The sequence below is a fragment of the Anoplophora glabripennis genome, unplaced genomic scaffold, assembly GCF_000390285.2.
Source record: "Anoplophora glabripennis isolate ALB-LARVAE unplaced genomic scaffold, Agla_2.0 scaffold157, whole genome shotgun sequence".
Lineage (NCBI taxonomy): Eukaryota > Metazoa > Arthropoda > Insecta > Coleoptera > Cerambycidae > Anoplophora > Anoplophora glabripennis.
In genome coordinates, this window is record NW_019416263.1 from 218,824 (window position 1) to 244,515 (window position 25,692).

The 25,692-nt window shown below is 31.5% G+C and overlaps 1 protein-coding gene across 2 annotated transcripts; it reads right to left on the minus strand.

Moving 5' to 3' along the window:
* Positions 1–15,404: 15,404 nt before the first annotated feature.
* Positions 15,405–20,253, minus strand: LOC108904508 (general odorant-binding protein 19a-like). 2 transcript variants are annotated; one of them, XM_018707096.1, is made up of 7 exons: positions 20,159–20,253; positions 20,029–20,104; positions 19,841–19,893; positions 19,239–19,274; positions 18,468–18,579; positions 18,276–18,346; positions 15,405–15,497 (listed from the first exon to the last, which is right to left on the minus strand). In XM_018707096.1, exons 1-7 carry the CDS (start codon positions 20,222–20,224, stop codon positions 15,480–15,482), a joined length of 432 nt encoding a protein of 143 aa, XP_018562612.1. In that variant the 5' UTR covers positions 20,225–20,253; the 3' UTR covers positions 15,405–15,479. The 2 variants fall into 2 exon arrangements, with proteins under 2 accessions (XP_018562612.1, XP_018562613.1); XM_018707097.1 differs by lacking the exon at positions 19,239–19,274.
* Between the last annotated feature and the right edge of the window lie 5,439 nt (positions 20,254–25,692).

Below are 25,692 nucleotides of genomic sequence, written 5' to 3' on the forward strand. Positions count from 1 at the left end.
GATGATTTAACTCTATTTGGTTGACCTTTTATAGAGAGGTAAATTGTTGTTGTTCCACATTTTCATGTAATACAGTATGTATTTTGTGATACAGTAAACAACAATCCAAATTAATATGACTCAAGCTGTCAGTAAATAGAACAAGAACTTTCACAAATTTCCTGTGTTTGATGTCTATGAGAACTAACCGAACAGTTACTCTGTTCATATTTCGCAAATTATTTTCGTAAGAGATCATCTGGTGAGCAGCACAATGATCTTCATACAACCCCGTTCATGTACCTACTTTAAAATACATAAATACATATTTTAATCCTTCACCCGAAGGCGACGGTCATGGCCCTCCTGATGAAATTGGAGTGAGCAAACCACCCTTTGAATTAAAGCAAAACGACGCTCCATTAACACGAAGCATCCCCTAGGCTTCATCTTTATTTTTCAGTAAACTTGCTCAAAGATCTACAGGATTTACTAAGGGGAGAAAGAATTACTAATTTGTAAGAGGTTGCTACTGTTGGTAGATTAAAAAACAACAATGAAAAAGGAAATGTTCTAAAAAAAATGTACTTCTCTATGGATATTAGTGTTTATTGCCTTTATTTCGTGGCGTATGATGCCATCTTTGCAGCAAACGTTCAAAATTCAGAACGGTTTTTTTTTCTGAAGCGCCTTAGTCACCATTCAAATTATCTACTACGTGTGGGAGCAATGGTATATAAGGAATGTCTTTTATGTAGTCAGTAACTTTACACAATGTGTAAGTCAACGCATTGTTTTTTCTACTGTTGCAAAAGTGTGTTGGTGGATATTCAATCATTATTCGTCACTTTAACGCAAAATTTGACTTAAAGTTTATTTTTATCAATTTGAGTCATATTTATGGGCAAATAGAAATCTCGAGGAAAATAAGAAGTATTCTCTGTATAGAAGGGTAAATATTCTTAAACGCTTAGTATCTTAATTAATGTGTATATACACGATACGTATAACAACATATGATCAAACATTGTGGAAAACTAGTCATATTTGTTGGCTGTAACCTGTTAAAGCATCAGTCCCGTGTATGCTGCCTTTTTTTCAGATGAAACTCTAAATAAATAAAATTATGGATTCTCTGGTGTATTTGTTGTATGGTATGGTGTAATTGCTAAATTGTACATGCGCAGATGGAGCCGCCATCTACCTCTTTTCTTCCATGTCTGAATAAACACAACTAAAACAGCTGAATCCTTTGTCGGTTATCTCACCTATTTTGTGCTTAATAAACAATAAATGAACATATGGTTGCATACAATGGAAAGAATGAAAATAATTTGAAGTATACAACATGTACTGGCTAGATTCCAACACTGATTGTTCCTCGGGCTGACGTTCGATCACTCTCGACGCTGGTTCCGCAAGGTATTCTGTTATGAAGTTCGCACCAAATTTGGATAATTTTTATTTTGGAAAACTATCTTCTCTTCTTCTTTCTTTTGTGGATTACGGGTATCTCCAAAGGATTGTTGTGCTGAAAATTATTTTGGTTAATTGGATTTCTAGTTTTAAATTTTTGGAGCGTATTAAATTTTTCCGAAGTCAATATTGCCCTGTAACTCCAAATATCTCATTTAACAGATAAACGTTGCCTTGAAAATCAAACTCGAAAACATATTATTAGTGTTTTCTACTTTAGCATTTTCTAGGATTCCATCGAATTTGACTGAATGTCGTTGTCGTTAAATTAGATCCCTCGTTTTGGGTCCATTGTACAATTTATTTGAAGCATTTTTCTTCTAGATTTATAATTTCTAATATTCCTCAATTTAAAATACCCCCCAGACATTATTTAGAAGCATTTTAATTGATATTGTCACAGAGCGCCATCTGGCTAGCGGCGCCATGCTTCAACGACCCTTCTGCCGCTTTAAAAATAGGCCTACGCATGTTTTAATCCTTGTCAGGAAGGCGGCAGGTCACAGACCTCCCGACGAAATTCGAATTAGCAAACCGCCCCCTAAATTAAAGGACAATACAGCTACATTAACACGACGCACCCCCCTTAGCTCGCGTACTTTTTTTTTGGTCAATTTTCTCAATAATCCCTCACATAAATCATTTCTGATAGCCATGTGTTCCCACCGCAAAAACAATTACGGAGCCAATTACGGCGGCGAATATTAAAACCAGGAATCAAAGCGGGCCATGGTATGATTAAGATAATGCTGTTACGGCCTGTATCCATCTCATAATCCATTAGCGTCCTTTGTGCTCCACAGATATGGTAAAGCGTGACCACGTTTGTTATTTCTCATATTCTCATATTCCCCCGGAGCTCCGAGGGATACTGGAAGGGTTACAACTTTACACTGGAAGATCAAAGCCGTATTGTTCCTGGCTAGCTCTGCAGGACGGAGCTTTTGCGATGCATATTCAATGTGTGGATATTAATATTTCTTGTCTTGTAATGGAATTATCGGGTGCCCGATAAAGTGGGTATAGGAAAATGTTTCAGTGCAGTTTCTGTCCAGCGCAAGAGATACACTGATAAAAATTGTGGAAATGTTCTTACAGACTTTGTACGTATTTGCAATGGTTTTTGAACACGAAAAGTGTAAATGAACTGGACGAACATATAGTGCAGGCGGTGAAGCATTCGAGGCGTTTGTATTTGAAGTCATTTATTGTAGAGAAAAATCCCAAATATTATGTAGAATAAAAATCCAAGTTTGCCTATTCCAAACAACCATTGCTAAATTCACACAAACATACAAGAACGAAAAATGACCCGTTTTTCGACATATTTTTCCCTGTAACATTGAAAGTAAACCCTAAATAAAAAAGCCGTTCTTTATTTTTTGTTTATTTGACGATTTTCTATAAAGTTACAACAACGAGTCAGAAATGAATTTTGCATTAACAATGGGCGAAAAATAGTAGAAAATCATACATATATTTGAAGCAACTTTTAAAATAAATAAATATTTATAAATATTGATGAAACTTTGTGAACAAATAGTAAAACATATGCCAATTCTACCCTCAAAATATTGCATCGATGGCGTGGTTTTCGATTGAGGGGATTGTTAATTAAGAAAATTTCAAAAAGTTTATCGCGTACCGCGGTTTTAAATTAAGGTTTAGAAAGGGCACACAATTTTTTTAGAGATACTTGTCATAATAAATAATGGTCAAGACTAAAAATACCTATTTTTAAACTTTTATAACCATTTAGAATTTTTTTTTAATTTTTCAACATTTTACTCGTTGTAACCTCTTGCTTTTTAGCCAAATACGACAGCATTCTACTGTGTAGATTCTGAGATATAGAAGCGCAAAGTTAATTATAATTTATAGCTTCCGTAATCGTGAGGTTGAGCAAAAAAAAATGTTTTTATAGCTAATTACAAGTACTTTCAGTATCCGTTTAGTGCATTTTCGGCAGATAAAAGCATAATGAAAGAAAAATCAAGGAAGGTACCGTGGTCACGGGAATTTCTCGGCAGAGCAGGAGTGGGGATGACTGAGAGCTGCTGCGCTGCCGTGCGTTTCAAAATGCGTATGCGCGATAAAAGATGACTTTTCTCGGGAACGATAGCACTTATCAAGACGATTCTTTTTTTTTAATTTGATATAGCAAAATGAGAGGAATACGAATATTTTTTGCATTCTATTGTCGATAGCCTAGAAAATTCCCTGAGCAAAGAATAATTTTATAGTTTATAGAGTAAAAAGTCGTATTGATCATTGTTTATTATGACAAGTATCTCTAAAAAATTGTGTGCCCTTTCTAAACCTTAATTTAAACCTACGGTAGGTACGCGAACACGATAAACTTTTTAAAATTTTCTTAATTAACAATCCCGTCAATCGAAAACCACGCGATCAATGGTTGCAAAATTTTTAGGGTAGAATTGACATATGTTTTACTATTTGTTCACAAAGATTCATCAATATTATAAATATTTACTTATTTAAAAAATTGCTCAAAATATACAAATGATTTTCTACTATTTTTTGCACATTGTTAATGCAAAATTAAACTTTTTTGATTCGCAGTTGTTGTAACTGTGGTCGAGATTACCACTACCATTACCATATGGTGCCATCTTCACGGTGCCATACAAATTACTCGAAATTAATATACATTTAAACTCACTCAGTTATGAGGACATTTACTCTGATTTAGGTACAGGTGCACCAAATACGAGTTTACGTGAAGAATTTATTTAAGAATATTTGAGTGAAAGTAGGTACTCAGATTTAGTTTAAATATAATCACAAATGAGTAAATTGATCAAAATGTACAATATTGAGTGAAAATGTACTGAATAATTTCACTCAGTGGATTCACTCCGAACCTTTGTTGCTTTCACTCACACCGATTTTTTTACAGTTTAGATACTTAAGTATCTTCTTATTTGATTTGTCAATTATCTAAACACAAGTAAATTTTACGAATACTTTATAAGAATACTTTATTGCCACAAACTGATTGTACATCTTAAAAGCATTTAAAATTATTTTAAAAACCAGTGGTGTGCGATTTTTTTTAAGAAAAGGTCCCCAGTTCCCACAATAACTACGCCTCTGGAGTATATTTTGGTTAAAAAAGTTTAAAAAATTATCCATGAAAAAATAGTATCTAATAAAAAAATGTCATCCACCAAATTTTATTACGCAACTAAACTTATCATTTACACCCTGTATACCGAAGAGAAAGGGACCGCTCATTAATATTTCATATAAAATTACTTACGAAAAGTGGCCAAACTTATAGTGTACCACACACTCACTGCTATTTAAGCTGTTACTGCTAAATCAACTTAACTCATAATGGTAATCAGTTACGTATTTTATATCACGTTAAGACAGATTCAGTGTAAAGTTCCCCTTACGCAAGCACGATATTTCAAAAACAAACTTCTGAAAACTAAATAAGCAGATGCAGAAGTAGAGTTAAAGGTATTGTGCGGACTATATATTATTCATCGCCTGGTTTATTAAGAACATCAGTAAGATGCCTTTAGTTAACACGGCGTAAGAAGCCGGACGTAATGTTTAAGAAGTTCGCGGGAGCCGGAAATAAGTTTCTTCTTCCTTTTAAGGCTGAATGTGTTTAAAACTAGAGGTCTGTAGAGACTTTCTTAAAATTTGCAAGTCTTATAAGCTATGATTATTCAAATGCTGTTCCTCTCGTTCTATATACGTTATTTACAGTGTTCTCGCCGTACACAAACTTTTGCAACCCGGATTAATTTGCAGCGGATTGTAACCGTTCGGCAATTTTGTTGAAGGCGCGTGATAATAATTATAGTAATTGGAATTTATTTCATCTCTTCTGTTACAAGCAACAGAAGGTAATATAGAAATAAAAAAGATGCAAAATACTACAAAAATGTTACATAACTGTAATATAATTTTCTTAAGAAAAAAAATATATTTATGTTTCATCAGATTTATGTAAGTAGTAAGAGTATGTATGATGAATTACAGAAAGGGCGTCAGAAATCAAATTGAATTCAAATGTAAATATTTCTGTTATTATATCATCTTTAGTAGTGATTTTTTTCTGAGGCGTTATATTATGACGTCAGTTATACTTACCTCCTAAAATTAAAAGCTCACTTTTTAGAACACCCTGTATAAAGCATATGACCTTATACTACTCTTTTATAACATACAAACTATTGAATTGAAAGTTGTACAATATTTTAAATTAACTGATATTTTGAAAGGGTTCGTTCCTTAAAACTGGCGACTTCGCCATAAATTAGAAAAATGTTCATAGTTCAAAATTTATTTAAAGATTTTCGTTATTGTTATTATTTACATTTTTACCAAGCTTCACCTCTTTGCAAACGGTTTCTCCGTTTTTATACTATAAAATAAATTATATCTACCGAATTCTGTACAATACAGATATTGCAAAATTTCGTTTTGTTGTGGACATTTAAAGTTTCCCGCTAGGTAGAGATACGTATAACAGCAACCACGTAAAAAATTGTATTTACTCATGCCCATCACTGCAAATTGAATTCGGTAAAATAGCTGCATAGTTTTACATTTTTATAGGAAACTTGCCCGAGAGCTGATTTTTCTTTGATAGCATGTGGGATGTACATACGAAAATAGTTCATCTTATATCCTATGTATATAGGTCATGTGTATGCATTTTAAAAATTTATTAACCTCTTCTTTAGTGGGTTTACGATACGTACCTAGGTTCTGATTTACATCTGAGATATATTACGTGACATAAAATAGGAATAGCCAGTTATTACGATAGATTATTTTAAAAATAAAAAACAAGCAAAAGATATTAACATTTTTATTGACTCTGGAAACTTACATCGTGGTTTTTTATAAAGTGTTATTTGTTCTTTATTTTTTTAGGCATTATAATATTATCGATTACAGTGCAACAATAACTATAGTTAAATTTATTTACAAATTATTGGTAATGAACAGATGCGAAAAGTCACTGACAATACTAAAAATAGGCCAATAAATTAAAACCAGTATTATTCTTTTATTATCTTAGCCTTTTTATTGAAGCTAGGAAATTTACAACAATTTTTTGTGTATCATGTGTACATGGGGTTTTAACAAAAAATGTGCCATAATGTAATGGAGGTAGCCCTATAATCTCCAAATGGTTGTCAAATATACATATTCATTAAATAGTTGGTACTAACAATAATTTCTATGCATCAACACTTAATAGTATTCTCTTACTATTCTTGTTCTTGGTTTTGATTGATATTTAATTTCTGTTTTGTAAAAAAAATAATTGTTTATTTGTTTTAATACCATTTCCTTAGTTATCAATATATTTTTTTCAATAAGTACATTAAATAAATAAGTAATACTTTTATTATTTACCCACACATTCCGTGTCTGTAATATGAAAATTAAAACCCTTGTTTCTTCTAGCGATGTCAACAAAGAATATGTTTTATTATGATTATATCAGAAATCTCATACTATGAGAACCAAAAAATTGAGACTTTTTACATCTACACTTACAAAATATGGTAAAACATTAATCAAGTTTGAATTCCGCATCACCATGACTTTCTTAGATCCAATTTGGCCCAAATATCTACCATGCGTGAAATGATATTGGGGAAAAATGATTTTTTTCATACTTGACCCCCTGTAAGTTGGGTTAGATCGGCATATTTTGGTTTCAAGAACTTCCCGTTACAATGTAGCCCATTTGTTATAAAACACCCTGTATACCTTGGGCAAGTTACTGAATCAAGAATTGGCATGTAACATGTTTAGAATAACAAATTGAACAATTTTTTTTAAACAATTTTTCATTTTTCAATGTAGTCTTTTTAAATTTTGTGTATGATTTAAAGTGAACGTTTTTCAAAAGTTCGAGATCTGAAACTGCAAACAGAATGAAAAATTAATAATTAATAAAATTATTGTTTGGAATATTGTTTAATTAGTGCTAATACTAATTTCTTACGAGTTTGAAAAAGTTCAACAAAATCAAACGAGTGTGAAATTGACATTTCTACACAAGTTAGTTGCACACTATACTTTTTCTTCGGTCGTACATTTTCACGTCTACAGAAATTCTTGTTTACGGTGTAAAGCAATTTTTTGTTAGTTATAGCAGATTAATAATTTCAAGAAAATACATATTACCCAATGTTGTATAATTAATTGCTATTATTTTCTATTGCACTATTTTTAATATCAGAATAATTACTACCAATTTTTGCATGAATTAATTTGATGCGGACTGATAATTTTCTACTACAATAATTGTCCTGGCTACAGCAATTTACAACAATTGTTGTACAGAACAGAAAAGTTTTTGCAGCACTCTCATGTCACTTTTTCGTCGGGGCTTAAGTTTTGTGATAAATTTAAAAAAGCATATTTTGGATAGTGGCTGTAAAAGAGATTATTTATTCTTTACTTTTAAAATTGAATTGTCCTAAATAATTTTTTTGTTATATTATAATATTTTAAAATAACTTTAATTTCAAAAACTTTAGATCAATGATCATCATTTCCAGTCGCCCGCACAATTTTTACCACAGCTTATGTTTTGCAGCTTATAATTTTCTATGAATAAATTCCATCGCATCCCCTCCCACCGACAGTCGAAATCAATCGAAGGGGTGATAGGGTAGTGCAAAGCTATTACCGTGCCGTGATGGCCAAATGTTTCGGAAATTGCCTCGGAAACGTTGTCGATGAATTCACGGCCTGATTTGCCTTTATTTGCATATTAATTCTTTACTTTTTCGCTCTTCTTCAAACACTCCCTAATTACAATCATTTTTAGGAAATGGTCGTGTCTTAGGAATCGAACTCGCACTGTTTGACTTCATGATGAATATTTATGAAATTTTAAATTTTAAAACTCATCAGACACGAAACGGAGACAGTGTTCTACAATAATTCACCAGAATTAAATAGTGGGAGAGTACTTTATTGTAGCAAACGAGAGGATTATTGTGGAAGTGAAAAATACAGGGTGTCCCGTTCATGTTTCAAAAAAAATTGGGTGCAAGTTCCTCATGGAAAAATAATAGGGGCAGTTCATGTTAAAGTATTTTTTAGACGCCCTGTTTTCAAGATACAGTGTATTGAAGTTGTTACTTTCCTTAATTATCTTTAAATCGGCTAAAGATAAATGTCAAAATTTGTACACGAGTAAACATCAACTGTGCGTTAAGAATAATGTACAAATGGTTTCTTTCTGAAAAGCAGTGTCGCCGATATAGGTATTTGAGTGGGTACAATCGAAGAAAAAACATGTTAAAAGTCAAAATTTATTACATTTCCAAACGGTTCTGTAAACTCTAAAGGATACTACAAAAAAAAGGTATACTTGTCGAAATTCGGTTACATGTACCATTTAGAGAAAAATGAAGTTGCATTTTTTTGCGCACAAGTACAGGGTGATTCACTATATTTTGACCCCCCCTTTAACTTTTTTGTTTTAAGAGTTATAAAAAAATGTGAAATATAAAAGTTGCACGAGTTTTTATGAATTTTTCGAAAATGATAGTAGAAAAACAAATGAAGTCCAAATAAAATGGCTGCGGATGTTAACTTTGTTAAGTTAAATGGAACACCCTGTATTTTTTTATATATTTGGATAGAACGTTCGCTGTCGAGCATAGTCATGTAGGGTTTGTTGGGTCCATCGCTAACAATAAGCGATATACTATTAAAAAATGAAAAAAAGGTTTTTTATTAAGAAAATAAGACATCTTGTAATTGTTAAACCTTTTTCAGGCATTTCTGCCTTTTTCCAATTACGTAAGGATTTACAGATTTAGTTATAATATATTTTGACAGCTCGGACATTGATATGGACCAAAATGGATATAGGTATTGTAACTAAATCTCCTAATATTTGGCTGTGAGAGGCCTAATTACTGATGGACAATGTTATATAGTAAGCCGTGACAGTGACAGGTAATGTCATGACAACATTGTTATTGTTTGACAGTTTGTATTATTATTGAATTAAAATGGGTTACACAGAAGTAGAAAATTGAAATATTATAGGAATTAAAATAGAGCAAAGTTTTTTTTCATACTCTATTTTAATTTTAAATAACTTTCTACTTCTGTGTAACCTATTTTAATTAAATAATAATACATACTGTCAATCAATAACAATGCTGTCAAGACATTACTACCTGTCACTATCACGACCTACCATATAATGTCCATGTGAGATTTCGTTACATTGCAAGATGTATTATTTTCTTAATAAAAAGCCTTCTTTTTGTTTTTTAAAAGTATCTTGCTTAATGTTAGAGTTGGACCCAACAAACCCTATATTGATTGATACCTCATCATAAATCAACTTAGATATAATTTTCTTATAAATACCATATCCTAGTGAGAATATGATGGTTGTAAAACCATTAAAATGTTGTCTTATATGATCTGTTAAATTAAAAGTGAACATGCATTTAAAACATAGCTTAATTTAAAAAATATGTTTGTTCACACTAATTGTAAGGATCGTTTTTATCAAGTTTCCCTTATTTGCTCACTGCTGAAATTATTTAGCTAAGTTAACATATTTGTTCCAGATTGCCATAAATTATAGATACGTAAGGGTAGATAACAATTGAACTATCCGTTTGTTTAATCAAATACATGTAAATTGAAACTAAATATATTATTGTTTTTAATTATTGTAATCAAACCACTACATTTAAACATAATTTTAATCAAAATAACTGGATTACCGGATACTTGTTACTACACATCACGAGATGATCTAATGGGGACGATGGGAATTGGGAATAGACAACGCACAACAACCATAGAATGAGGTGGCATCATTAAATAATGAGGATATTTACTATTATGAGGATATGAGGTTTTATAATATCAAAGAGTAGGCCTTTTTGAGCACTGTCACATAAAAAAAAGAATTTTGGAAATCGGCCAACGACATCATGTAATATTATAGCAGTTGCGCCCCCTAGCGGTGAAGTTACAAATTTGAAATTTTTTAAAATTTTTTCGCCGTATTTGTTAAAAGATTTTTTTACCCCATAATCGTAGCACGTCTAGTTATTTATGTACAGGGTGATTCGCTATATTTTGACTCCCCTTCAACTTTTTTGTTGTAAGAGTTATAAAAAAATGTTAAATATAAAAGTTGCACGATTTTTTATGAATTTTTCGAAAATGATAGTAGAAAAAGAAATGAAGTCCAAACAAAATGGCGGCGGATGTTAACTTTGTTAAGTTAAATGAAACACCATGTAGGGTTTGTTGGTCCATCGCTAACAATAAGCGAGATACTATTAAAAAACAAAAAGAAGATTTTTGTTATTAAGAAAATGATATCTTGTAATTGTTAGACCTCTTTCAGGCATTTCTGCCTTTTTTCCAATTGGGTAAGGATTTACAGATTTAGTTATAATATATTTTGATAGATCGGACATTGATACGGTCCAAAATACGTATAGGTAATGTAACGAAATCTCAATAATTAGACCGTGAGAGGTCTAATTACTCATGGATATTATATGGTAGGTCGTAACAGTGACAGGTAGTAATGTCTTGACAACATTGTTATTGATTGACAGTATGTATAAAAATCGACACGCCCTAATGTATTATTATTTAATTAAAATAGGTTACATAGAAGTAGAAAATTATTTAGAATTAAAATAGAGTATGGATAAGGACTTTGCTCTATTTTAATTCCTATAATATTTCAATTTTCTGCTTCTGTGTAACCCATTTTAATTAAATATCTTTTTGTTTTTTAATAGTATCTCGCTTATTGTTAGCGATGGACCCAACAAACCCTATTTGACTATATTCGACAGGGAACGTTCTATCCAAATACGTAAAAATATACATGGTATACCATTTAACTTAACAAAGTTAACATTCGCGGCCATTTTGTTTGGACTTCATTTGCTTTTCTACTATCATTTTCGAAAAATTCATAAAAATTCGTGCAACTTTTATATTTCACATTTTTTTTATAACTCTTAAAACAAAAAAGTTAAAGGGGAGTCAAAATATAGTGAATCACCATGTACAGTCCCTTCGTACCGTTAATGGATCACCCTGTATATTTAAATGAAAGTACTCGGTTTTAGTTCAAATATCATCACAAATGAGTAAAATTATCAAAATGCTCAATATTTAGTGAAAATGTACTCAATAATTTCCAGCTTTCACTCAAACCAACTTTTTTACAGTGTACTTTTCACATTTTTAACTAACTTTAACGAATCAAAGAACTGTCAAATTAATTTGAAGGAATTCCACAATTCAGACACGCTGATTGTTAATTAATGTAAATCAATTTATATCACACCATTTACTCAGATCTGTATCTCGTTGTTGCCTNTGCTCTATTTTAATTCCTATAATATTTCAATTTTCTACTTCTGTGTAACCCATTTTAATTAAATAATAATACAAACTGTCAAACAATAACAATGTTGTCGTAACATTACCTGTCACTGTCACGGCCTACCATATAACATTGTCCGTGAGTAATTAGGCCTCTCACGACCTAATTAGTGGGATTTAGTTACAATACCTACAGCATTTTGGACCGTATCAATGTCCGATCTGTCAAAATATATTATATCTAAATCTGTAAATCCTTACGTAATTGGAAAGGCAGTAATTCCTGAAAAAGGTTTAACAATTACAAGATGTCTTCCTTAATTAAAAAATCTTTTTGTTTTTTAATAGTATCTCGCTTACTGTTAGCGTTGGACCCAACAAACCCTATTTGACTATATTCGACAGGGAACGTTCTATCCAAATACGTAAAAATATACATGGTATGCCATTTAACTTAACAAAGTTAACATCCGCGGCCATTTTGTTTGGACTTCATTTGCTTTTCTACTATCATTTTCGAAAAATTCATAAAAATTCGTGCAACTTTTATATTTCACATTTTTTTTATAACTCTTAAAACAAAAAAGTTAAAGGGGAGTCAAAATATAGTGAATCACCATGTACAGTCCCTTCGTACCGTTAATGGATCACCCTGTATATTTAAATGAAAGTACTCGGTTTTAGTTCAAATATCATCACAAATGAGTAAAATTATCAAAATGCTCAATATTTAGTGAAAATGTACTCAATAATTTCCAGCTTTCACTCAAACCAACTTTTTTACAGTGTACTTTTCACATTTTTAACTAACTTTAACGAATCAAAGAACTGTCAAATTAATTTGAAGGAATTCCACAATTCAGACACGCTGATTGTTAATTAATGTAAATCAATTTATATCACACCATTTACTCAGATCTGTATCTCGTTGTTGCCTGCCCTGAAGGAACGCGATAATGTAGGACACTGCAACACTTGTACGTAACAAAAGTGAATATAGCCGAAATTAGCAGCCCCACTAATCAGTATTTACGACTCTACCGACGAGGTTAACATAAATCCACTCAGCCCGTATTGGCAGGTGTCGGAGGGTTCCCGAAGGGCCAGTCTTAATTAGTGGTTCCTGGTTCATTATTTAGCCGCGGCGCGGCGTTGGCCGACGTCGCTTTGTCCGCCGGCCCCTGTCGATTGTAGTGAAATATTTATGGGCCGTGAGCGAGGCCCCGATGTTTTGTCTCGTTTTATATGCCCGCCTGAATGGGACTCGGTTAGAAGTAGTTGATGAATTGCTGCGGATTCGTTTTGTTCTTTAATTTATGGCCGCGATATTAGGTTGGCTTTGGCCGGAAAAGTGGAGAGCTCTGACCATACGCCAACTTACTTGACGCGCTCCAAGGATAATCAGTCTTTGAGGCCGCTAAATACGGTAAATACTTGGAAATTAATTACCTGCTCTAATGAAATTTTGTTGCGGTGAGTCCCGACAACTCGTCCGATGCTGAAAAAGGGCAAAGGTAAAAAAAGACCTGCGGTCTTTAAATCTTATACTGGGAATGGAAGGGAAGAAGTAGTGGCAACACTTACAAGTATCTCGAAACTGAAAAAAACTAGGAAGAACTAAAATAAATGAAGAAAGGAATTAAAATATTTGAAGATATAATTAATGAGATACTGGTTTTTGGGGCAATTCTATATTCGGATTCCAAGGTACAGGATTTATATATGTCACTGATGTCAAAGAGCACAAACTTTGCAGTCCTTGATTTAGTGGAATAGGCTTTGGTTTATTTTTCGAATTTCTCAACCATTCTTCAAAAGCTTTCTCATTATCTTCAATACATTTCTACTTTTGTTCATACACCTGAATTAGTGCCAGTTTATCTTTAATTTTTCTCTCTATAAAAATATAACCAAGTCCATCTTTTTTTTTCCTTCTCAACCATTTATACAGATACAGAATAATACAGAATACAGATTTCTGTATTACTTTGTAATTGTTCTTCCAAAGAAGATTTTTCTCTTTCTATTTTTTCTATCACGGTTTTCAATCTAATTTTGTCAACAGTTAACTCTTGCAAGCATTCTTTGTGTGAGATTTTCGATTCGAGTATTTTTCCTTGGTCCCGCTCTTTAGGTTTCATTTGATCCCGGATTGACTTGATCTTGTTAGAGAGTTCGGCCTTGGTAATTTCTAGTCTAAATCAGCCACTAATTTCTTCCTAATTTCAAATTCTTGCTTCGACATTAACAATTAATTCTTGAATATTAATATTGATATCATGAATTATCATGTAAATGGAGTTCATCTTGCCAGTCTTTTTTCGGTTCTGACCGCATCCACTTTTAAGGCATCAATTCCTAGAATGCCCTTCAGCATCACATTTCCAAAACTAGATTTATTTCCACCTGCTGAATACTACAGAATCAGTACGGTTCTGTCCTTTCTGCAAATTGTCCAAGAAGAGAGCTCTTCAGCAATTTTTCTTGTTCTAGCCTTCCTACCTCTAGATGCTTATTGGGCGGCTTTGATTTCCAATAGCAAGCCCACAGACAGCTTCGGAAATTCTTATGACAAGCTAACATTAATACTTGACTAATGTCATAATCTCGAAGACCATCAATAAAGCTGGTGTAGCGGGGAAGGCTAGTCTAATCTTACTACATCCGTATTTGACAATTCTTTTCTTCAGCTTCAGTTATCGTTGCTAAAACTTCCATAGCTTCAATTTGTAGAGCTACTATTAGCGATATTGCATGTTCTTCTTCGTATCAGTTACTTCCTGTGGCGGCTGTCTCGAATTGTTTTAGGTAAATGCTCTATGACATTTTGTCATCAAAAGCTGGTGGCTTAATTCTTGAGGAAATTAGAGAACTACCTTCAGCTTTAACAAATTATTTTGCTGACAACCATCTAAGTGATTATCATACTTATAACAGCAGCAAATATAAATAAAAATTGTATCTGTTCGTCGAACACTATCGGTATAGGAATATTAATCTGTTTAGAAACTACATCTATAACTCAATGAAATGAGAAATTAACAACAAATTTGGATTACTTAATTAAGACCTATGGATATACCTTCAAATAATACTTCTTGCATTCAAAGTTTGTTAGATACAGAAATTTTAAACACAAAAAATCACGCTTTTTTATCGACTTCACGAAACTAACTACTTATGCTATTAATTCATCAGTTAGGGTTTATTACTTCCTTACCCTACTCCAAAACTAAAGCACTAAAAAGCACTTCCGAAATCCTTTTCCACTTCCATTTGTTTGCTCAGTTTTTGAGTGGATAGTTCTTTGGCTGCGCGGAAAGTTTCGGATCTCTGCCATTTATTATTAGTTACAAATTTCCATAATTTCGTTTAACTTTTCCGCATTAGTTGGAAAAGTATTCGCATCGAGACCGAACTTCGTTGTTTGTAGTTCTTTGTACACAAATAAGAGGGTGAATATCCGAAATAGTTAGCAATTATGGGATGTTGTTTCTTAATTTCTCCGGAGGTTGGTATTTCGGGAATAAAAACAAGATTGCTCAGCATATTTAATAATATAGAGGAAAAATATACACAGTTAAGAGATGGAATAGGTGAGGGTCCATCAGCATTTCGTCTCATGGCAGGAAATACTTCTGTAAAAGAAATTGGCTTATCATAATTTATTTTTTACCTTAGCAGGGTCACGAGTTGATTTATTGACAAAATATTGCCACTATGATGGCTTGATATATGATTTCAAATTAATAAATGGTCCATATGGATTCAACGAACAAAAAAATCGACCTCTCCGATTTTTTTTTTAAACTTAGGGATGTTAATCTACTTTGAATTTTTAATTTTTCCGAAAAAAATTTTTGGAGATCTGTGGCGCCATGTCAAAGTTTGCATCTTGATAGCGTTATTCCGTAAATGAGAATGCATATTTTTGTCAAGTGGCCGTCATTTTGATCCAAATCATCCTATCGAAACATTTTTTTTTCAGAATGTGCAGAATTTTATCAACTTTTAAGTACCTGTTTCTTTCCGAATTCAAATTGCTTTAAAATTTTCTGAGATAAATGAGAAAAACTGAAAAAAAATTATTTTTATTCTAAATTAATTTTCTCAAAAATGCCACCTCTAATTTCACCTTTGGATATGTTTTTCAAGTCCAAATAAGATAATATCTTAAATATTAAAAAATATTATCTTTTAGCCAAGCGGCAATATGCTAACATTTTGACCCAAATCATCCTATCGAAACGTTTTTCTTTTTTCAAAATTTGTAGGATGTTATCAACTTTTACCTGTTTTTTCCTTCAGAATCCAAGTTGCTTTAAAACGGAAATAAATGATGAAAACTGAAAAATATAATTGATATAATAATTTTAACACGGGAAATCATTTGTCAACGTAGAAATAAGTAAAATAATCAGTTTAAATCAACATTCAACATAAGTACAAATGAAGTAAAATAACAGTGCTATCCAAAATGTTTGCACCATATGGGGAAAAACTTTATGTATAAATTTAATAAATTTATTTGATTGTCAGTTGTCTCTACATGTCAAATCAAAATAGCGCCCATCAAACCTCATAAAACGTGTGTTATATACGAGGGGCAGACGAAAACTCCAAATCAGCCTAAGAGTAAAGTACCCTTATTTTCAATCCTAGGGGAAAATGTTATAAAGAAAAGTTACTACTCTCTATTAGCCTGAATATAAAATTTCAGTTCATTATGTTGAAAAAGCGATTCCTTACATTTTTGTTCAGGAATTATAATGTTTTTCTTGTAGAAATGTACTAAAAAAACGTGACTTTAGTAATAGATGGTTTCGCTCGAATTATGGTACTAGGGAAAGTTGCAAAAATGTAAGGAATCGCTTTTTCAACATAATGAACTGAAATTTTATATTCGGGCTAATCCTTTAGAGGTAAATAATAATAATTATAAATAATAAACGTTTTATGAAGTTCGATGGGCACTATTTTGATTTGACGACATACAGAGACAACTGACAATCGAAGCAATCTATTCTCGGATAACCAAATATGACTATTACGATTGTCGTGAATTGATTGAACTCCTTTCCATTCCTCGGTGTTTTGAGCTTGAAATTTTTGCAGTGTTTTGGAAACTGCAAAAATATAGTCTTTGCGAGACCATATCTCCCTAACGGAGCAATATGGTCGGCAAACAGATAGCTCATTCGACCTTGAAAAACATCAAAATTTGATGAAATTAAAAGGTGGAGTTTTTGAGAAAATCAATTTTGAAAAAAATTACTTTTTTCAGTTTTTGTCATTTATCTCAGAAAGTTTTAAAGCAATTTGAATTCTGAAAGAAACAGGTAAAAGTTGATAAAATCCTGCACATTTAAAAAAAATCGATAGGATGATTTAGGTCACGGCCACTTGAAAAAAAATTTCGAAACCGTATCTCCGCTTGGCTTATTCAGTCTTGAAAAACATATTCAAATTTGGTGAAATTAGAAAGTGAGGTTTTTGAGAATATTAATTTTGAAAAAATAATCACTTTTTTGTTTTTCTCATTTATCTCAGAAAGTTTTAAAACAATTTGAATTCTGAAAACACCAGGTAGAATCTGATCAAATTCTGCACAAAAGCAAAACGTTTGCGTCAAAATAACAGCCACTTTGAAAAAATATGCATTTTCATTTTCGGAATAATGCTGTCACGATGTAAATTTTGAAATAGCACCACAAAGCTCCAAAATTTTTTTTCGGAAAAACGAAAAAACAGGTTTCATAAAATTGAAAGGAGATTAACATCCCACCAAAGTTTAAAAAAAATTGAAGAGGTCGATTTTTTTTGCTCATTGAATCCATATGGAAACTACCATATATGTTTTTAACAATTTTTTATGATAATATTTCGTGAACTATTTTATTATGAAAAATAATGTTTAGCATGCACTTACAATTATTAGTGTTTGCAATTATTTACTTGTGAATCTTTCGTAGGCACTTTTTTAATTAAAATGGGTATTTCTATAACAGTAATAAGAAAATGATTACAAGAAAATCCCGAAAAAATATTTCTAATTTTTCAATGACATACAATGAGTCTACAAATGGAATTGAAAAGAGGGAAAACTTTTTTTTCCCTTTTTATAAAAAAGTTATGCATTAATAAACAATTCTGCGATTGTTAAAATGTAGTGACTTTGACAGATATTGTAAGCACCAAAACAGCTATTTGAGTAATTTCTCGGGAAAACAATATGAAGAAAAGTCAATACAAGCAATTTTTTTTGGTACCTACGTACGATGGATATCGTACTAATAATTATGTGCCAATATAAGTGAATATATATTCCCTAAGGGCTTACTCCAAAAAGAGAGTTTGGTTGATTTTCTTTTCATTGTTTATACCCATTTGCAAGATGAACGACAATATCTACTTACCTCCGGATTACAAAAATAAAAGCATTTTGCGAATTCATAAGCCGCTATGCATTTATCATTTGGGGTTACAACTGAAAATAAAAATACAGTCATATTCAAAATACCAATTTTGTAAAACATCTTCCGATAATGACTATCGTATCGAGGTATTTCTTTTAATTTAGAATTTACAGTGCATTCAATCTTACTCACCTGCATCTTTACACTGATTCATACATTCCAAGGTGTGTCCTCTGAAGCTTTCGGGAAGAATTTTTAATTGGTTCATCCCAGATTCGTAGTCGAATTTATTCTCTTTGTTCAACTAAAATAATAGTTATTGAATTGTTTTACAATTATCTTTTGATAATTCTTTATAAAACAACAGACTTAATTCAAAATAATCGCGAAGTGAGTGTTTTTAAAAGCCACGTGAGTGTAATAAAACATACATATTTTTACACATGCGTCTTACAATGTTTTATCTTGAATTTTCATGATTCAGCCATTGGTGTAATTAGAAAAAAAAAGAAGTAATCTTGCGGAAAGTATGTTCCTTATTTTTCAAAAAAGCAAAGCATATAAAATACCGAATCTTTTGTCAGACCATGGACTCCTATGGCCAAAGCTTTACTGATAGTTGAAAAAGACATCGATTCTAAACCATTTCTAGGATGTGGCAACGGTTGAAATGTATCGAAAATGTGCCACTCTTGGCTTAACAACACATAATCGACTGTTTGTTAGCTATCGGAAAATGTTCTTTTCAGCAGAGGCTCTAGGAAAATACCAAACGAAATTGCAAAATATACTTTGACACTATAATTTTAAACTCGAGAGATTTTAATCAATTTGCTTTTTAGAACACAGTAAACTTCCATTATTATTGAAATGTCGTTTTTTTTTTTCATATAATTTCAATCTCAACATAAAGTCATTGTTCATGCAGCGTATTACTATATTAAAACCGCTATTTTCACTTACCAGTTTATGCATATTTAAGGCACATTGCATGTAACACTGCAAAATACACAAGTATTAATATCTCATACAGAGCCTTCATATATGTTTACAAGTTACGTAATAACCAACCGAGCTTAGATAACCATCATTGCAGGGCTGGTACCGGTAATAAAAAATGCCTAAAACTTGGCGTCATTAACATTAATGATTCGTATACAATGAACAATGACAAATTGTTACGTCTACGCTCGAGATAATGTGATCGTTTATTCCTTGAATAAAATCTCGTAAAAAATCACCGGCCTGTGGAACAGAATGTTGTGTTTTAATGTAATCTTGATCTTATTACTTTAATAATTTTTAATTTTGTCGAAATTTAATGCAACATGAAGGAAATAAAATTACTGTTCCAACAAAATTACTGGTCATGTGGCTTGTAATCATTTATGAAAGATCTGTATTATATATAAATTATAATTTTTAGCGTCGATATCAGAAAATGATCTACACACATTTTATATAAACTTGGTGCGCCTTGCAATTTATTTTTCTAAAAATTAAATATCAATCTTGAGCAAATATAAAAATCTAAAAGCTGTTACAAAACTACATTTTAATCTTACCATAGCTTCACGATCGATATTCCAGTCTCCCAAATGCATTTTCTCTATATCATCTGAAATAATTTAAAATAGATCTTATTACTTTCAGCTGTATATCATAATAATATATTAAAATTTGATATTGTCATCATAATATGTTGGGTTTCAAATACAATATTTAAGAGAGGAAGCTTTTAAAAAATACTAACCGGTGGAAGCTTTAGTTTTCGACTGGCACGTATTTCTTACCATTTTCACCGTTGCTTGAACTTGTTTCTCAGTTAACTGAAAACAAAAATATTAGTTTAAAGCATAGACGAACTAAATGACGGAACATACACTGCCAACTTGATACACGGATAGAAGGCAAGTTAAAATCGATGCAAGGAAGTACTTCCGCCACATTTTTCAATTATTTGCAGCAAGTTCAAGACGGTGGGAAATTATATATTTTCGAGCCTTGCTAAAACTTGCTTTTTATTTTTAATTAAGACTGAAATTACTAAGTAATCAACTAGTTACGATCAAAACGTGGTATTAGTTCTTTAATTATAGTTCATTAGGGAATTATCAAAGGAAGTACGAATAAATACACTCTCTTTTTTAATTGAAAAATATTCAATTATTAATTGTAACAGCATCTAAGTGGTGACTATAAATTAAGTTTATTTATGGTTGCCACTGCTATTGCAATATTATTTATCAAGGTAGAAAAATCATTTATTTCAGGAAGATATAGCCAATTTTGACAAGAACAAGGTGATTTTACTTTAAATTATGAAATTGAATATATTCTTTATTTAAAAATAATTGTATTTAGCTCTATAAATTCTACCTCATATAATTTACAGCTAATAGGTGTAGACAATTTAAATAAAATTTAGAACAACTTATAAATGAAAAGAGATATTCTAATTTGTAAAATCTTGATATCATTCCTTTAGTCAGTTACGTATACGTGAGATGTAGTACTTCTTTTTTGTGAAAAAGTGCCTCTAGAAATACCGAATTTCCTACAATGAAATGGGTTTAAATTGTGTGAATGGAGTGAAGAACTGACTAGTAAAAAAAAAATTTTTTTAACGTTTATCGTTCAATCCAATGCTGTGCATAATTCTCTTTCAACTACCCATGAATTTGTCCACCAAAATGTAAAAGATTCCATCTCCACAAAAAAAAACTAATGACTCGCTTATTTCCAAAAAATATTAAGACGTTTTTGGTAGACTGGTCAATACCGTATTTTTTTACATAGAAAAACGCTTTGCGCCTCAAGTACACCTCACTGATTAAAATTATGAACCTAAAAGTCTACCAGTTAAAAAATCTCTCTCCATGTATAAATTTTATCAGTTTAAAGACTAAACATTTGATAAAAATTATTCTTGAAAACTTGGGTCAGCTCCACATTGAAGCAATAAAAAAACTAGCAAATGCAATAAACAATAGTAACAATATCTTGTTCTATTCTCACAGTCGAGCAAAATATTTCACTATTCAAAATCTTCATAGATTTTTTTTATTATTACTCTAAACTATTTAACAATAGGTACACAACTGATATTCTTTCAAACTTAACAGCGAAATAAATCATTGTCAAAACCTGCTTTGGTCATAAAGGATACAGCGCAATTAAACATATTTTGTCAGCTTGACGAGTTTATTTACACATTAAATATAAAACACGATTAATGTTTACGTAGTTTTTACATTAAATAATGTTCAAGAATCATTGTCATTAATATTAATAATATTAACCAGTAATAATTGTATCTCAATAAAATAGAGAGAAAATTAAATATTACAGTTGACAATTCAAAATTAAACATGAAGTTCAATTAGAAAAAAAAATCATAACTAGATACTGATCTTTTCATGTTGAAAATTATGGAAAATGTCCGATATTTTCGAAAACACTTTTATTAAAAACATGTTAAGTACTTGCAAAGTGACTTTTATATTTTATATTTCAGTAGAAGTTAAAAAATGCAATAATGTACAGAGTGTTCTGTACAAAAAATCAAGGAAAACTGATGGTGTGGATTTTAATGATAATAATTAATAAAATAATTAAACTTTATCCAGAAAAATATGAAATAGTTCGTCCATTCCTAAAACAACTTTTATTTACATGGTCTACTGATGAAGTACGATTAACCGAAATCCATATTTATGTAATAGCAATCTTAAGAATTCTGCCTTAACATACTTTACGGCCGATGAGAAATTTATTTTATTTTATAAAAATAATATTAACTCAGTACCTAAATCGTTTTTTTTTTCAATTTCACGTTGTCAACAGTTGATGATGTGTCGAATGCATTATAGTTCTTTAAAACTTTAGATGTAGATAATATTGGTATAACATAATATGTATACTCCTGTCTATTTGGAAACAGGCTAATATTATGCCAATGCTTAACTTAAGACAAGTGATAAAAATTATGTGAAAGACCTGTTAGCATATTACTAGCAGTATCAAATGTTTTGAAAATTTTCTCACTTTTACGAATTCACAAATATGAAAATGATAATAGTATTTCACCTGTAAACAAATCTGGGTTTCACATTGACTGCAGTAGGAATAAGTACTCTCTTCGAATATCTAATAATGAGAACTTACAGTTTTGCATTATTTTGGTTTTTGTGAAGTCAATTAAACACTTCGTCACTGAAGGATACCAGAGAATTATTCTTTCTAATATTCCGATGTATTAACAACTAACCACGGTTGTACCTCAAGGTTCGATTTCGGATCTGTTCCTACTCAAGATTTACACGACAGGGTTCCATCATATTTTAAAATCCTCGCTCGTTTCTATAAAAATAATACACAAATATTATTTCGGGAAAGGTAATATTTTTCATGATTTTTGTAAAACTTAAATTCAGCAAAATCGAAGGTAGCGCTTTTTAATAAAAAAAGGTCTTATGAGATAAGTGTATTGATAAAGTAAATATTCTGCAATTCTGTAGTTCTTTCCCTGTGGTGTAGATGGCACTGCCAAAAACGGTCAAAAATTGTTTAGGTATAAAACTACAAAACATTGGATTTAATCATTACGAAACGCCAACGAAAATACTATACTATCGACGAATCGTACACTGAAAATTTATGTCTATCAAAATCATACAATTAGGTGTGGATTTATGACCGTACTGCAAATTGTATAACATTAATTATGTTATAATTATATCACGTTATGTTAATTATGTTAATTACAGGGTGTGGCGTGTATAATCTATAGAAATTAAAGTTTATTTATTCAACCAAAAAGGAAGGCCGACCCTGTGTTATTTATTAAAAACTTTGGAAATGTTTTTATGCGACACGATATGCAACCTGTTAATTTAAGTCAGTATAATCTAATAGTAGTAATACTAAAAGAAGGTTAGGATACATTGTCAAAAAATTTGTGCAGTCAACTGATTTTATATTTGTATTGAATTCATTATTCACTTAATTATTAAATATTTAGCATCGTCCATCGACCCATCAGTGTTAACAAGTGAAAGATTCCAGACAAAAGTTTTATTTTATTTTGTAATTCCACAATAGTGACAGTGTAATTTTTATAAAGAAGTAAAAAATAAGAATAGCATGCCGATTACATTAAAAACGAGATTCTTATTTCTTACTTTGTTTAATTTTTTAGTTTGTTCATAAAATAGTTTTACAATGTACCGAGAAAACAATGCATTTATTATTTCCGAACGTGTCGATATGGTGTTAGTGTATGGTGCAGCCGGAGAAAATGCGCTCGCGGCGACTAGGTTGTATCAGGAACGATGGCCACAACGTGCAATAATACAATCCTACAGTGCTTTCAGCGGCTGCGAGATACGGGAAGTGTTATTCCCCGAGTAGAAGGGCGTGGTCAGCAAGCGAACCTTAATGTTGAAGATGCAGTGTTGGAAAATTTGGGAAAATATTCGCGGGTGCGTCGGTGCCATGTCTGTATCCGCGCTAATGGGAATCAATTTCAACATTTTCTCTAGAAATGGGAAGTTTTATTTCATTTTGTTCCATATTTTAATGGAGTTTGGCAACTACAGATGCTTACGGAAGTGGTTTTGTTTGCGAACTCTTGCAGTAATAACAATGCTTATAAGATAGTAATTACTATTAATTATTATAATAAGAAAATATCAGTTTTTTTTTAATATCAATTTTTCTTATTTTGTACTTTTTGCATTGAAAAATTCCCAAAAAATTGCGAAGTATCTTTCTATGTTTCAACGACAATTTGTTTACGCGGCTGGTCTACAACATTGTAAGGTTGTATCTCGGGTCGCATAAAAACATTTCCAAAGTTTTTAATAAATAACACAGGATGAATAAATGAACTTTAATTTACAAAAAAAAACACGAAGATAGAACTTTTTCGTATAATACTTTTCTATTACAAATATCAGGAAACTATAGTTTAATTTTTATAGATTATACACTCCACACCTTGTATTTTCTAAAACCTAATCTGTATAATAAATTCTTAAACATAAAACTATTTCGTTCCAGTTTTACATAGGTATTAAATTGCATTTATATATACTATTTTCTTTTAGAAAATTGCCGTATCATAAATTTAAAGCTGAAATTATTAAGTTAATAATAAATATCTTACAACTATTTCTTTGTCGCGACTATTTGCAAATGCATGTTATTGATTGTTTAATTATTATAAATTGCTATGTACGGCTTCTATCGATTTTATATGAAGATAATAACATTAATGACGTCGCTATAATAATGATTATCTTCTCCACAACACAAAAAACTTCACTGTGGGCGTGGGGATATTTTCTGCCATCAAGTTTCCGAAATTAGGGCATGGTTATTAAAATGAAGGCAATACATTAAGTTTTTGCCTTGGCAAGTCTAGCGGGTGTCCGAATTCCTGTCACAGAGTTCGTGCAAGAACATTAATATGTTAATAACGAAAATACCGATATAGCATTACGCTGGGGATCAGCACCACTACGAGGCCATTATTGAGTTTGACAAATGCATACTCTCGGGGTTCGGGAAAATACAGGGGATGTAAAACATCTTAGATGCCACCGTGACTGTAATCCATAATGGATAACTCGGGTATTTCCCTGGACAATGGCGTCGTGCCGGACGACAGAGGCCTGATCCGCAGACCTGTTTGGACATGAATTATAACGTCGCCCCGGCGAGCGAGTGATTTGCCGGTGTGAGGCGTGTGCTAAATTCTCATCCAAAGGCGGGTTTCTAGAATCGATGGTGATAGACAAACATGCTCTCTGTTACATATTTTTTAAATATGTTAGGAACTTTATTCTAAATGTATTGCTAATCCAAATAAATTCAAATATTTTTTCTAAAAATTCTATCAATTGAAGAAGAGTGACTCAGTATGCTTCAGAAAACATATTTTTGTAATTTAAGAAAAGAAATCTTGCGTTTGATTATATCAAATTTAATATAGGGGTCCTCGTAGAAACTTTGTACTGAAAACTTCTAAGGTCTGTAGTTACTATTTTTCTATTTGAAATAGATTAATGAGGTATATCGGGGTCCGAGGGAAGTGAGGAGCGCAGGGGGGTCCTATGCTTTTCTTATGGGACTAAAATCCGCTACCAACTTGAAAAAATTAAATTCTATTGAAATTATTTGCGATAAACATTATCTATATAGCAAAGAAATCTACTCAAAATGCACATAACATACATATTGAAAATTAACAAGTTAAAAATATCATATTAGTTTTAAATTACAGGATATCCCGGAATTGGTGTTCAATCTCTCGGATATGGATAGATAATGAGAAAATAATGTCACAAGTTCATATAAATTTTTTTCCTCCGGGCTCACCCTGTAGAGTTATTAGCTCTTGAAGTTGAGAATT